General features: G+C 44.4%; 1 protein-coding gene across 2 annotated transcripts in view; it reads left to right on the top strand.

Moving 5' to 3' along the window:
- Positions 1 to 907: 907 nt before the first annotated feature.
- Positions 908 to 13,276, top strand: part of LOC120903199 (secreted protein C) — a 45,816-nt gene continuing 33,447 nt past the window's right edge. Inside the window, exons 1-2 of one of the 2 annotated variants that reach the window (XM_040312477.1) lie at positions 908 to 1,048; positions 7,870 to 8,792. In XM_040312477.1, the coding sequence (XP_040168411.1) occupies positions 8,643 to 8,792 (150 nt within the window). In that variant the 5' untranslated portion in view covers positions 908 to 1,048; positions 7,870 to 8,642. Of the gene's footprint in view, positions 1,055 to 7,869; positions 8,793 to 13,276 lie in introns of both variants that reach the window. The other variant, XM_040312476.1, reaches the window with a different exon arrangement.

Here is a 13,276-nt window from a genome sequence, read left to right as displayed (position 1 = left end):
TGAATGGCTTTCAGGATGGCATAAACCATAAGCCGTAGCATAGTTAGCAACAAATCTCCGGTAGATATTTCCACGAAAAACTACTTTGCCTCCCAAATTCTATCTCTTTTTCCCACACACACACTCACACACCCTAGCGTACACACTCATAGCAACCACTGTCGTCATAGTTATCATGTGAGCATGCCGAAAAAACAGCAATTTTCCCACCCATTCCCCCAACCTCCATCGCCACCGCGCTCAATCACGTGGCGGCCGTATTGTATTTTCGCACACAGCGTGTTTCGCTCTTTGTTTCGCGCTGGTGTGTTGGTGGGTTTTGCACGTATTTGTGTGTATGTGTATGTGGTGCATGTTATTGCAAGGGATTAGGGCAGTGTGTGGCGGCGTTCTTTAAGATCCGAGCTACTATGAGATAGTGAGAGAGAGAGAGAGTGCGAACCTTTCCGGAAAAAGTCTAGTACTGCACACTCGCTCTCTGGGTTACTGGGGCGGTTAGAAAGAGAAATTGAACGGCTTTTCCTCCTTGTGGTGCAAATATTGCAGGATTATCCTGCTGTTGCGATTCTCCGTTGAGGGAAAACTACCAAACAAAACCCCCCGTGAGTTACTGTTACTGAGAGCTCCATTCGACGTTACCGTGCCCTCAGTGTTGCAATGTGAAAGCTCTCCGCTTTTGTAGAGAGCTTAGGGAAGCTTTTCCGCCCAGCTCTGAGCCTGAAGCGACGAACTCCACAACGTGCGAGAGCCACCGGGAGCAAATACTGGATGAGAGCTGGTGAGCACCCTGTTAAAACAATGCTGCTCTTTCTCTCTCTCTCTCTCAACCGTTGCCTCCTAGTTGCGGATTGATGCCTGCGAGCTGGAAGTGTTTTGACCGTGGTCACAGTTTACGCAGTGTGTTCCCTCGGTGAGGATCATCATCGGTGTCAATTTTGGCTTCCGCCCGTACACTGGTCACATAATAGTTTCTGCAACTGCGGCTGCGGATCCGCTTCCTCTTGCTGGCTGTGGGCTGCATTCTTCGTCTCCCTTCTTTCTACCTTCCGTACGCGTAAGAATTGAATGTTATTTGCTGAGTGACAAAAAGCGAGAAAAAATGCAAATAAACAGATAAACAACAGACAAAACCAAAAACACACACAAAAGTCGTAACAAAAGTCCCCTCGAAGCCGGACCTGATGCCCGGGGATTCGCAAAACATGTGTGTGAGTGTGTGCAAAAAAGCTTCCCCCCAGTGTGTGTGTGTGTGTGTGCATACATGTGCGAATTAGTTGCTGTGGCTCGATGAAGCGTCGACGGTAGCTAATGTTGTCGACTGCAGTGATGTTGGGCAGTGGGCCAGAGCCCAACCCAGCCCGCTTAGCGTGGGAAAAACAGGATGAAAACCTCCTCCTGGCAATGGCCAGGGGAGCTACAACTCAACGGAGTAGGATTGTAGCACTCGGCAAGTGATAAAACCGACTGCTGCTGGATGCTGTGTAGCGTGCCTGTGCTAAACTGTTCACAAAGCGCCTAAATGTAGGCAATTCGTTTGTTGGAAGGTAACGCTACAGGAAGGACAAACACACACGCGCGTACTTGTGGATGGAGGAGGATTGCTTCAATCGTTCGTGCTGTTGTTTAGTGTTCACGTTTTGACGGATGAGCGGAAATAAATCCCCGCACTCCGCTTCAACGTGTGTACGTTTGGCTCTATCAACGAGCGCAATCGTAGCGCCGTACCACGCGCCCCGTCCGAAGGTCGTTCGAAGGAAAGCAAAAATGGAAGCTGCGCTGGAAGCACAGTTTACTACTTGCTCGCACACACGGACAGACAGTTGCTGAGTGAAATTATTCTCGGAACTTACCAGTACCAGCACTCCCACCCTCCCTTCCAGGAATTCCAGGCAGAGCGTGCGTACGCTTCGATCGCGTACACAAGTTGATTGCGACGGTAAAACGGTTTCGTTGTCAAAAGAAAAATCAAACACACCTAAAACGATAGAAACGATTGTCGATGTCTGTGGAGCCGTGCTGTTCCTCGAGGCGTTCTTTCCACCACCGTCGGCTCGGAAGCTGCTAGGTCCAGCGATGGTTTTGTTCTGCAACAATGGCCGTGCGAAGACAATCGTCCGCCGTCCGCCGTATCCTTGAAAGCTGTGGTCCCATTTTTCGGTGTGTGTATGTCTGTGTGTGTATGTGTGTCGCTTCGTTATGCTCGCTTGCTGTGTGATTCAAGCGTGCGAACGGGAAATGGAAGGAAAAAGCCGTTCCGTTCTTGGTAAGCTCCTTCACGCGCCTACAGTGAGCAGCCTCCAGGCGTAGTGTCCTTGTACTTGAGCTGAAGGTTTTTGCGTGTGTGTGCTCGTTTTTCTGCAAATCATAAACGCACATCCCTTCAGGGAGAGAAGTGTGGCTGTAGGGTGGTAGGTGGATAGTTCTTTTTGTTTTGCTGCTTGAGCTTTTCATTCTTCCTCCCCCTGTTCACTCCTTCAGTTTGATAGACCGACGAAGAGTTTCTTGAGTGGTAGAACGCGCAAAAGGCTCTGTTTTTATCATCCTCCGACTGCGATTTGTAGCACTTGTTATGCAAAGTTTTTTTTTTGTTTGCTCTATCCTGCTCGCCTTCTGCCTCTTTGCGACTAAGAGAGACTAGAGACAAAAGAAACGGCGGACCTGTTGTTCGACACTTTCCCGGGGCGTTTTCTAATTTCCCACAGCGGTGGAGGGTGTGGAAAGTATTTTTTGCCACTACTTCTTCAGCCACCACTATTTATAATCATTTCAGGCCCTTGGGGTGCAAGAGGTAGGGGAGGGGGGGGGGTTGGTGGAAAACGTTAAATGTAGGATAAAATCATTTCATCACTCTTGCTTTTGTTGCGTGTACGCGAGCAAAAAAAAAGTTTGTGTTTGTGTGTTTTGATTTATGAAGTGTCTTAAATCAACAAACAGGAGGTGGAGAAGGGTTGGGATAGTTTTGCCTTCTAGGAGCGATGGGTTGTGGGAGCTTAAGGAATATATTATAGTTTAATTTGTAGTAGATGTGCGTTTGATCGGATTGTACTAGTAGAGGGGCAATGAGAAATTTGACAGTTTCCTCCATTACTTGAACAACAGAACAACACTCATGTTATAATAATCATTTTGAAGAAGAAGAAATTTTATAACTTATTACATTTTGGAGTGTTTTGTTTCGAACTAACTGCTAGTAACTGAAACCCTCTAGCCATTTTTTTATATATTTTTTTTTTAATTCTATGCCTCTTGAATATCTCTTTTTTTCTAGACCAAAAGAATGTTTATGTTTTCTTTCATTTAACAATAGTTCATTTAACAACATTTTTTAACAGCTTCCTAGTTAACTTAAAAAGGCTTCTAGTTGATTAGGAAAAACTTCAATGATTGAATATATTTATGTTTCCTAATACTCATATGAATACTTTTGAAAGTAAGTAACGATACAAGATTTTCCAGGGTTTCTCATAGTTGTGGGACACTTCCTAGACACTTTCTGATTGGAAGTGCACTTTATATGATCTGAATTGGACTATATGGCATCCTTTTTGGACAGGCTCCTTGGAAATTCCTATTGGATTTGTCCAACATCGGTGCTATCGAGTCCAATTCACATTGCATAAAGTTCTTTTCCCTTTAAGAGTCAATAAAGAGTTTCCCGTACGAAAGAGTCATAGTCCCACAAAACCCTGTAATAATCGTTGAGTAGCCTTTCGCAGTTACTCCAATTGGCTTAGAGAGTTAATAACTAAAAACCTTGTATATACTAAGAAAACGTTCTATGGATAGATAAAAAAAAGACTTCTTTGTGTTACTGTAAGCTAATTAAAACAGACCAAAAAACCACCCATCACTACTCGAAGCCGTACGTACTGCTTCTGTTCCGGAGCTGTGCACAGCTCATGTTTCACACACCGTCCATCTCGTACGGTCCATCAGCCGAAGCCATTGGCCCGATCGGTATGAATGCGTGCTAATAAAACTAAAGCTCCACAGTCGGCTGTCACATTCGGCCGCTCATCGTTACTAATTTGCGAACCTGGTGCGACTGCTTTTTTTTTGCTTTTCGCACTGCCGAAGGCCGGATTGAAGCCCCGGACTCTGCGGTGATCTTACGCTTGCTTGGAGCTGAGCCGAATTAGACTACCAAATGAGTGTCGCATACTGTATCCTGAATCCTTTCCGCAAAGGGGGAGGAGCAGTAAGCTGGTGGCGAGATTGGCGAAACGAGCAGCGATGCATGAACGTCACCTTGTGGAAAAGTGGTAAAATCAATGTGACGAAAAGGGTATATAAGGTTAGCTGAATTAGAGATATTTCTTTATACAGAGCTTTAAGGATTGGTTTTTAAACATGATTTGTTACGAAGTACAGTTTAAATATTCACTAGAAACAGTAAAAAAGGCATTTTTGTACTAAAAATTGCATACATTTAGGCGGTAAACTTCAATCATAGGCACTTAGAAGTTCATTGTTCAAATATTAGCATACATTTAGGCGGTCGACTAAAAAACCCTTCCGATAAATGCTTTACTAAGCAACAAAATTCGATGATATTTGCCAAGTTGACAAAAAATACAAACCCATCAAAACCCCATTTTAATATCTGCACACACATACACTCTCTCGACTTAGTTTACGTTCGAGTTAGCACAGCAGTTGTTTCTTCCACTCCAAATGGATTGTGAAAAACATGCAATCGAAGCATAAAAATCACATCCACCAAAATGGCCAAAACCAAATCAACACGGCACAGGAGCAAAGGGAGCCTTTAACCGTACTGGGTAGACAGTAGTGGCAAAGGGAGATCAATTGGATCTGTGTTGGATCACAGGACAAGGTGGCCACGACAGCCCCTAAAAAATACGCACGTTGTATTCCGATATCGGGTGTTTTATCAATATACCGCGAAAAAATATGAAACTAGAGGAGAAATCCCCGTCCGAAGAACGTCGCACAAACAAAGCGTTCCGTAGTCCGTCCGATATGGTGGACCTGCTGGTGGCCCCGTGCCCGACATGTAGTCACTTTACATAATGAAATTCGAACGTTTTCGTTTCGTTTGTGTGTGTGTGCTGTCAAGGGCCAACAGTAGTCAACGTTCAACCTCCTCGAAGCTATTGGTTTGCCTAGTCCCCGTGGGAATCGAGTCGAGTCGGGGTTCGAGTGGCACCGGGCCCGGTACATGAGGGCCAATATTTTATTGGCATTTGGATCTGATTTGCATCGCGGTGGATCACGAACCAGCGCGTTGGCAGTTGGGTGTTACTGAGACATCGTGGGGCGGTAAGGGTCAGGTGCGAGGAGAACCCAGTTAGATCATGTTATGAAATAATGCTGGAAAAATCGAAAAAAAAAAATCATTTTTGTAATCTTTCTGCAAGCACACATTAATGTAAATCTTCTCATTTGGCAGAATTTCCTTTAAAATAAGTGTCAAAAAGTGTTTCTGGAAGTTAAAACCTTTCGTGTTTCTCAGCCATCATTTGCAGTAGTATATTGCATACTTCTGTTGCGGAATACTCCCAGCTGTGATATTCATATTCATGACATATTGAACAGTACACGAAGTACACCACTTGAATAAAGGCTCTTGGGCACCTCGACACTCGTTCCCTCACTCACACCCTCACGAAATTCCACTTTGTGACTAGTGGCTACCAATCGTTTCTCCCCAAGCTTGTTGGTGCCGATTTTCCATCGTACATTCCCATCGGACGACGGGGTTGAACACGGATGGATCAGCAGGGTGGAGCAACGGCAAAGGGAGAGCAGTAAAAGAAATAACTATTAATCCACATGCCCGTGTGAATGTGTGTGTGTGAGTATGTGGTATGGCTTTGGCATTTCTAACGGAAGCAGCATCGAACGTTGTGAAAAGCCAAGGATATCAGCACACCATCGCGTCGCAAGGTGTCGCAAGCGGGCCAATCCAGGTCCTCCCGAGTCCTGCAGCTCCTTTCCACGCTGTACGAAAGACACAGCGAGGGAGAGGTAAGGACACAGGGCTATTGGTTGTGGTGCGAAGGTGTGAAGGTGCCTGTTTGCGAAAGTGCCTGGCGTGGTGGAGGACGCAATGACGACGTATCGGTTGGAAAAGTCAAATAGTGCATGATTTTATGTGCTGTGTCACGTGTGCCAGTAGGTGGAACGTGGGAAAGAGGTGTATAAAACACTGGAATTACCTTGGGTTTGATGTGTGAGCGTATGTGTGTGTGTGTGGTTATTCTGCACAATGACTTATGATCGTGCGGTGTTGCCCTCTCAGTGAGTTAACAAATGATTTTATCGTTCGTTCGCTTTTGTGAACGATTTTAGCTTGCGGGATAGAAAAGAAGGCAAAATAGAACAATTTGTGGTTACAAAATCGATTCAAAAACATAAAAAATATAAAAACGTTCAAATTAAAAATTATTTTCTGTTCAACTAAAGGTGGTAGCAAAAGAGCAACTAACAGAAAACATTAATCGACGAGTTGCTGCTTCTGACTGCGCCTAAAGGTATGCAATGGTGTTACATTTTGACAAGTTTAGTGTTTTCTTTTAGGTTTCCTTTTCTTTAGGCTACTAAGATCTTTATGATTAGTTCAGAGCAACGTTTGATATTCCCTGGGAAATATCAGTTCTAGAACTATGCCTGAAATATTGAGTTAGAGCGTCTTTTTCTTCTCGTTTTCAAAAAAATACTCAATTCTGGACTCTGATTTAACAACCTTTATCATTTACACAACTATACTGATGAGTTCAAATTTACCGAGCGTATCCCTTTATTGCGCCTCCGCTGCAAATGCCAGCCAGATAATTCCATTAACGGTCAACCAGACACCAAAAGGACGGGAAAGGACTGGCCACCAAAAAGGGATTTGCTCGGTACGATTTGACATTAAATAGCAAGAAATATTGTGCACAAACTAATGGTGTCAAACATTACTCACCGGGGATTAAACTTACTTGTGCTCGTGTGTATATTGCTGCGTTTCAGGTTCCACAGTTTTATGGTTCCGTCGGGGTGTTTGGCTGTGTTTTCGCTGCGTAATGTTCGCGGCCGTAGTGTACCGAGGCCAGTAGCCACCCGATTGATACATTATCCAAATATGCCAACGCTGGCACGATGGAAAGGTCAATAGAGGCAGTACCGGCACCGGCACCAGCCGTATTGCTGGTCAGCCGATTGGTCAGCATAAGCCCATATTCCCAGTGTGCAATAACAAACTGGATGGTGGACGGTTAAGCAAAGCGACACAGTAGGACCGACGGAGGACGAAAGGCTAGCGTTTATGTTACCCATAAATGGCGTCTCGTTGCGTACACACCGATCCATTCTGGGGCCCTGGCCGGTGTCCCCCTTGAGGGGTGATTGAGATCGATCGGGTAGATAAGAGGGAAAAGGGAAATTAGAGGAGACATGGGGAAATGGATTTCGGGGTAAGAAAAAAAAAACAACATTTCCATTGGTGGTGGGACATTCGTTGTGTTTTGCTTTTGCTTCTTTTGCCCCGGTCCTCCAAACTCAAACTCCGGCGGGAGTTCCAAAGTCCTCAGCTTTGCCGATGTCCACCGGGTCACTCACACACAAAATGTACAACAATCCTACTTTGCCGCTTTTAATGTGGCCCTCGGCGACTTTGATTTTACGATTTATGTCAGCGGACACGCTGGACGGTGTTGGAGGGTGTTTCATGGTGGTTCTTGGCGCAGTCCTCAACGTTTCCCAGGCAAGGCAAGGATGGTTGTAATCCATCGACATCTGTATAGTAACAGCATTTAGATGTTTTCGATGAAAAACTTTTTCGGGGTCGGAACACGGGTTGTCTTGTTAGAAATGTTCTTTGCACATTGTATCAACTAAATTCTTCTTTTTATTCTACCACAGAGTGAAACAGTTGCATCGGTGGTGATGGTGGTGGTGGTCATGATGAAAATGAATGCTCAATAAAACGAAAACCCATCATTGTTGAGTCAATTAGTGTATTTAGCGTCCCGAAAATCGTCCCCGTGTTCATGACAACTCGTAAGCAATTCCCAATGATAGGTTTTAATCCAGTGCAGTGCTCCAACCTGACCTAAGTATTTGTGAGTGTAAGTGTGTGTGTGTGTGTATGTGTATGTGTTATATTTTTAGTGTGTAAATGTGTACAATGCAGTGCAAAAGTACGACTTAATATCAAATGTTCATTCCTAAATGTAAGCAAAAAAAAAAATAAAGTCGTTTCATGTGAAGCGTCACATTCCTTGGCTCAGTGTGTAATGTGTGTTTACGAAACCAACACACCGTCACGCCAGTGAATATGAGCAGCAAGCAGAAAAAGCCCGTCAGCAAATTTGGCCGAGGCAGCGCAAGCGGCTACCAGCAAAATCCAGTGCTTCCGGGAATGGGCAGGTTAAATTGAATTAGTATCAGCAGGGAAAATCCCGGCCCACTCTACATTGACGAACCGGTGCGTCCAGTGTGTGCGTGTGTTTGTCTGTGTTTGTTGGTTAATTTCCCCCCCCCCCAAAGTGTAGCCAAAAAGAAAGCGAAGGTGTTGAGTGCAAATCGGTGGGAAATCCCTTCCAGTTCTGTGCGAAGCGTGTAAATTAAAATTTACACGAAGGTGAAATATATCCTCTGCTTCCGTCACGGAAACGTCATCCCGGGCCGAAAACATGCCGTTCGGTCGGAAATCCCCGCTGGAGGCACTGGCCATGCCCGGTGCCATTATTGCGTACAAATACAGCCAGTTCCGGCAGCGCCGCCGGGAGGCAGCGAATCGGCGCGTGACGGAACGGGAGCTGTCGGCACTGCACACGAAAATTGTGAGTAATTTGCTTTTCTTTCTTTGTTTTTGAGTAGAGTGAAGGGGGAAATTGTAATGTTTTCCCCCTAAGAATTAAACTGATTCATTAAAAAAAACATTTATAAACACTGTTGAGAGGTTTTTTCTCAACACTTTGACGTAAATAATCGTGATTCAATTGAGTACAATTGCATAACTTTAGGCGACAAAGTATGAAATTTGCGAGCATTTTTATTTATCAGCTACCAATTTTGAATGTTTAGTTTCGTTTTGATAAAATAACTGATGGATGTGTTTTATTCTAGTCTTTATTTAATTGAACATTATTCGCTTTAACCACACAATTAAGTTTTATTATTCGTCCCGTCTCTCAAAAACCTGTAACAAATCTCCGACTAGTTGTACTAAAAGTGTTGAACGCCTAAAGGTATACTTGGATTAGATTATTATAATACCGCCCTATATACTAATTTTGTAACGTTTGCTATATTATTATGGGATTGGTATGGCATTGCGAATCCGTAACACAGTAGCTTAGTAAGATATTAAAAATTAACCCCTTTTGCATACCTTTAGGCGCTCCAAACGCTCAGAAAATGGGTCTTACAAATTTACGAAGTTAAAAATATCAACTTTCTCAAAGTTTGGTCGCAAGCGCATAATAGAGACCATTTTGACCAGATCCCTTCACTTATCAATCAGGGAACAAAAGGCTCTAAAAATGGACAAAAGCTCCCTATTTCTAAGAAATCTAAATCGTTTTTGCTCTTTCTGTCTCTCTCTCTCTCTTCTCTTACATTCTTTTAGCAAAAGAAAAAAAATTACTTCTTCCTAATCCATCGACCCGAAACGCATAGATTGAAGCGTAATTTATCCCATCCCTTTATTGGACGCGTTTTTGACACGCGACGCACATTCCCTAGTTCGTTCGGCTGACGTTCACACCGGTCTCCGGTGCGATAAGATTGACGATTGACGATGATGATGGTGTGTGTGTGTGTTGGTGGTTGATAAATCAATTTCTCACTCACGTCACCCGTGCACGGTAGCAACAGCAGAGCCGAACAGCATCCCGCGTCAGGTTGCCCCCGGAAACAACCAAAGACGCACCCGGCACAGCACAGCCCACTCTGGGGCGGCCGACCCGGGTACTGGGAAAATGTAAAAATAGTTCACTGCTGCTCTCTGTGTGCCGCTGTGTGTGTAACAGGAGAAGCATGGGAAAAAGCACCAAGCTGCCTGCCATGTGTGCTATGTGTGCCCACCCACATGCCACGAGCCACTGATCGGCGTTAGCGAGCGGTCCACTTTTCTGCCTTCCACGGGATCAAACCAATCCCGTTCAACGTCCTGCTTCCCTTTCTTCCCCTTTCCCTGCAAGCAAGCGTGTGGTGAAAGTTGCGCCATCCCGTGCGTGTGGGTTGGGAGAATCCGATGTCGAACCGCCCTGGCATTGACGACGGATAAGCTTCGGCCGAATGGGCTTTCGGAACGGAATGGGGGGAAAAATCACGTTTGGTAAATATTTGCCATTTGTGTGTATACAGCTCTGGAGGGGGTTGAGTGTGTGTGTGTGTGGGCAGGTTGTTGCTGTTGTGGGACGGGAGTTGTGGGGGACTGGAGGAAATGAGAAGCACCGTTGAAGCGGAGGAGTATAGTTTCGATGGAGCTAGACGTTGTGTCGCAGGGACACTGCCATCCGATACGGCGCTTTTCATCGTGCTTTGTTGGTGTGTGTGTTTGGGGACGCGATGTTTTGCATTTGTAATTTTATTGTTCATCCCACCCCTGGATTTTTCCCGCTGATGGTGGAAGAAATTACAAAGGCTCGATAGTGCGGGAAGGCACGACGATGATGATGATGATGACGATGAGGTGTGATGAATATGAATTATTAGTCGTCGCAGGATGTGGCTCTAGGTTTGGTGGTTTTTAATGAGCAGAGTGAGGATTAAATTAGAATTTTTCCATGATGAAGGCTGTTTGTAAAGTTTATTTATTGCCTTGTTATGATATTTTCCGAAAAAAGTGGTGAAGTTTTCGTAAAAAAGCATTATAAATAATCATATTTTCGAATTTGTCATTGTTTGCTGCCGCCACTGTGTCTGCCAGTTTTCGCCTTCTTCGCCAAGTGTTTGTGTAAGCTGCTCTAGATTGACATAGCGCACACACCCCATACTGCTTCTTCGATGGTACACGAGACCTTTGCCATGTGCGTGGTCGGTGTGCAGCCGAGCTTCCCAAAAGCCCACGACCAAGAAAGTACGGAATTGGTGGCAAGTGCGTCGATTTGGGCTATAAATAATTTCTTCTCCATTTCTGCGTTGGCAGAGGTCGCTTTTTTTCGCCCTCCTTTCAATCCAGTAGAAGCTCCGTCTCTCCTAGAAATGGTTTACTCCAGCTCCAAGAACTTCGGTGCGGTGTTCATACCCGTTGGAACATTTCTATTTTCTCGCTGAGCGTAGGTTGAGCCGGTACGGCGCTGCACAAATTGAATGATCTAACATTACAGCGCGATAGCGCGCGGAGAGAAACAAACGGCTGCCGAGGAAGTGCCGGTTCTAGTGAAATGAAATCCTAGCAATGCGATCGCTCGCTCGTGGAAGATTTATCCGACAACGTTGCGCAACATTGGAAATTGGTTGGAAACTGCATTAGCGAGCGAACCCTGACGGCCCGGACGGCGGAGAGCTGGGCGGCGTTGAAAGATGTTACCTTTTGCTGGGAAGTGGGAGTGATGTGCATGGCATTGTCATTCGTTTACGCTAATGAGCCCCGTTTGTCTTGAGCCCCGTTTGGTGACGGCACAATCAGTCTTGTATTTTGAGAGATGCGTTGTCTCCAAAGACTGACTAGCGAAAGGGCCATGCTGTTGGCAAGTCGATGGCATTGATAAATTCAATAAAGTTTGATTATTATTTTATGGATAATGTCACAAAAAGAAGTCGAAATGTTTATCAACTTACTTTTTCCATATAATTTGCACAAAAAAGTACTTTAATAAAGTAATTTTTTCTATTTTTTTAGTGTGTGGATTAGAGATATACATATTAAAGAAAAGAGAATCAATCCTTTTATAAAATTTAACGATTTATTTGAATACACTATTTCATCGACTCCTGCGACATTACTACTAAAACACTTGACAGGTGATATATCTGACAGATAGCGCATTACGACAATCCCCTGATGACCAATGTAAATAAATTCCATATACAATTGTGTAGCTAAATACCTTTTATAATATTGTGTAAACTGTCTGCCTCAAAAGATAGTCTTTTTTAAGAGATTATCAAAAGGGCAAGCGCTGTAGCTGCTCTAACCCATTAGCAAAGCGTTACTCGAAGCGTTACATGTCCATTAGTGTACTTCACGCGGTGTGGCAGTGCGATGAGACGCTATTAAGACCACAGCACTGCTTCACATTTCAATTGTTGCCGTTATATACAAAAAAAAGAACACACATTGAGTTGTCATTTATTGTCACGCTTGTCTTTTAATTTTTCCATTTCCATTTCATTTCGTTTCACTAATAAAACTGCAATTTCCTGGTCACCACCACCCCCATTCCCGGAAAAAACCCTTCCCAGCGCTACAATTCCAGTGAAATAGTGACACGTTGAGTAGCCCCCCTCGGTGGCAAACAAAATGAGAATCAAAACAGAACGAACGAAATCGTAAACCCCTTTTGGTTGGTGCAATCCTTTCGACTTCCCCAGACAAATAAGGGACTTTCCTGAATGGTAAAGAGAGACGGAGGAAAAAAAAGAAAACTCTCATCTAGAGCTTTTTTTTGCTTGCTGCTTACTGCTTTTGCCTTCTCAACACCGGGAAGTGTCATTCGTCAGCAGCAGTGTCAGGCGGAGCGTTCGAGCGTCGTGCAGCCAGCTTGTGCTAGCTGTCGGCTTTCTTTCCGTCCACGCGGGAGACATAAACTTCCTCCGGTGGTGCGATAGGGTGGGATTTTTGTCCCGTTCGCTGCATGCCTTCTCTCCCCCCTCGCAGTGGGTGTGTTTGCTGACTTAATTTGTGTTTATCGTAAATTAAGCACAGGGATTTGTGGTGTGCAAAGAAGCTAGCCCAAATGGGGATGGGTTTTTAGTACAGAGTAAATTAGTTCTATTTTGCTGGTGTTACAATGTGTTATTTTGCTTGAAAGTAGCAGTTTAGTACATTCGTGTAACGCCCTACTTTATCCGGGCAGTTCAATTTATCATTCCATTTCCAATAAATACATCTTCCACAGCTGTTGTGAACATTTACCTTCATCATGACAGTCTGATAAATAATTACACACGTGATAAGCAGCGCAATTTTGCTCTCCTTTTTTGTCGCAATTCATCACCAAACCACCACCACATCTCGCATCTTATTTCCTTCAATTCCATTCCAATATTCCACCACTTCCTGTGTGGCAGTGCCAAAACAGCGCTCAGTGTTCGAGTGTAATTTTTTCCATGAATTTCACGGTTACACGTACAGTTCCTATCAACACCTCATTTC

The sequence above is a fragment of the Anopheles arabiensis genome, chromosome 3 (assembly GCF_016920715.1).
Source record: "Anopheles arabiensis isolate DONGOLA chromosome 3, AaraD3, whole genome shotgun sequence".
In the NCBI taxonomy this organism is placed as follows: Eukaryota; Metazoa; Arthropoda; class Insecta; order Diptera; family Culicidae; genus Anopheles; species Anopheles arabiensis.
The sequence above is the reverse complement of the archived record's forward strand: the minus strand, read 5'-3'. Positions and strand labels throughout refer to the sequence as shown.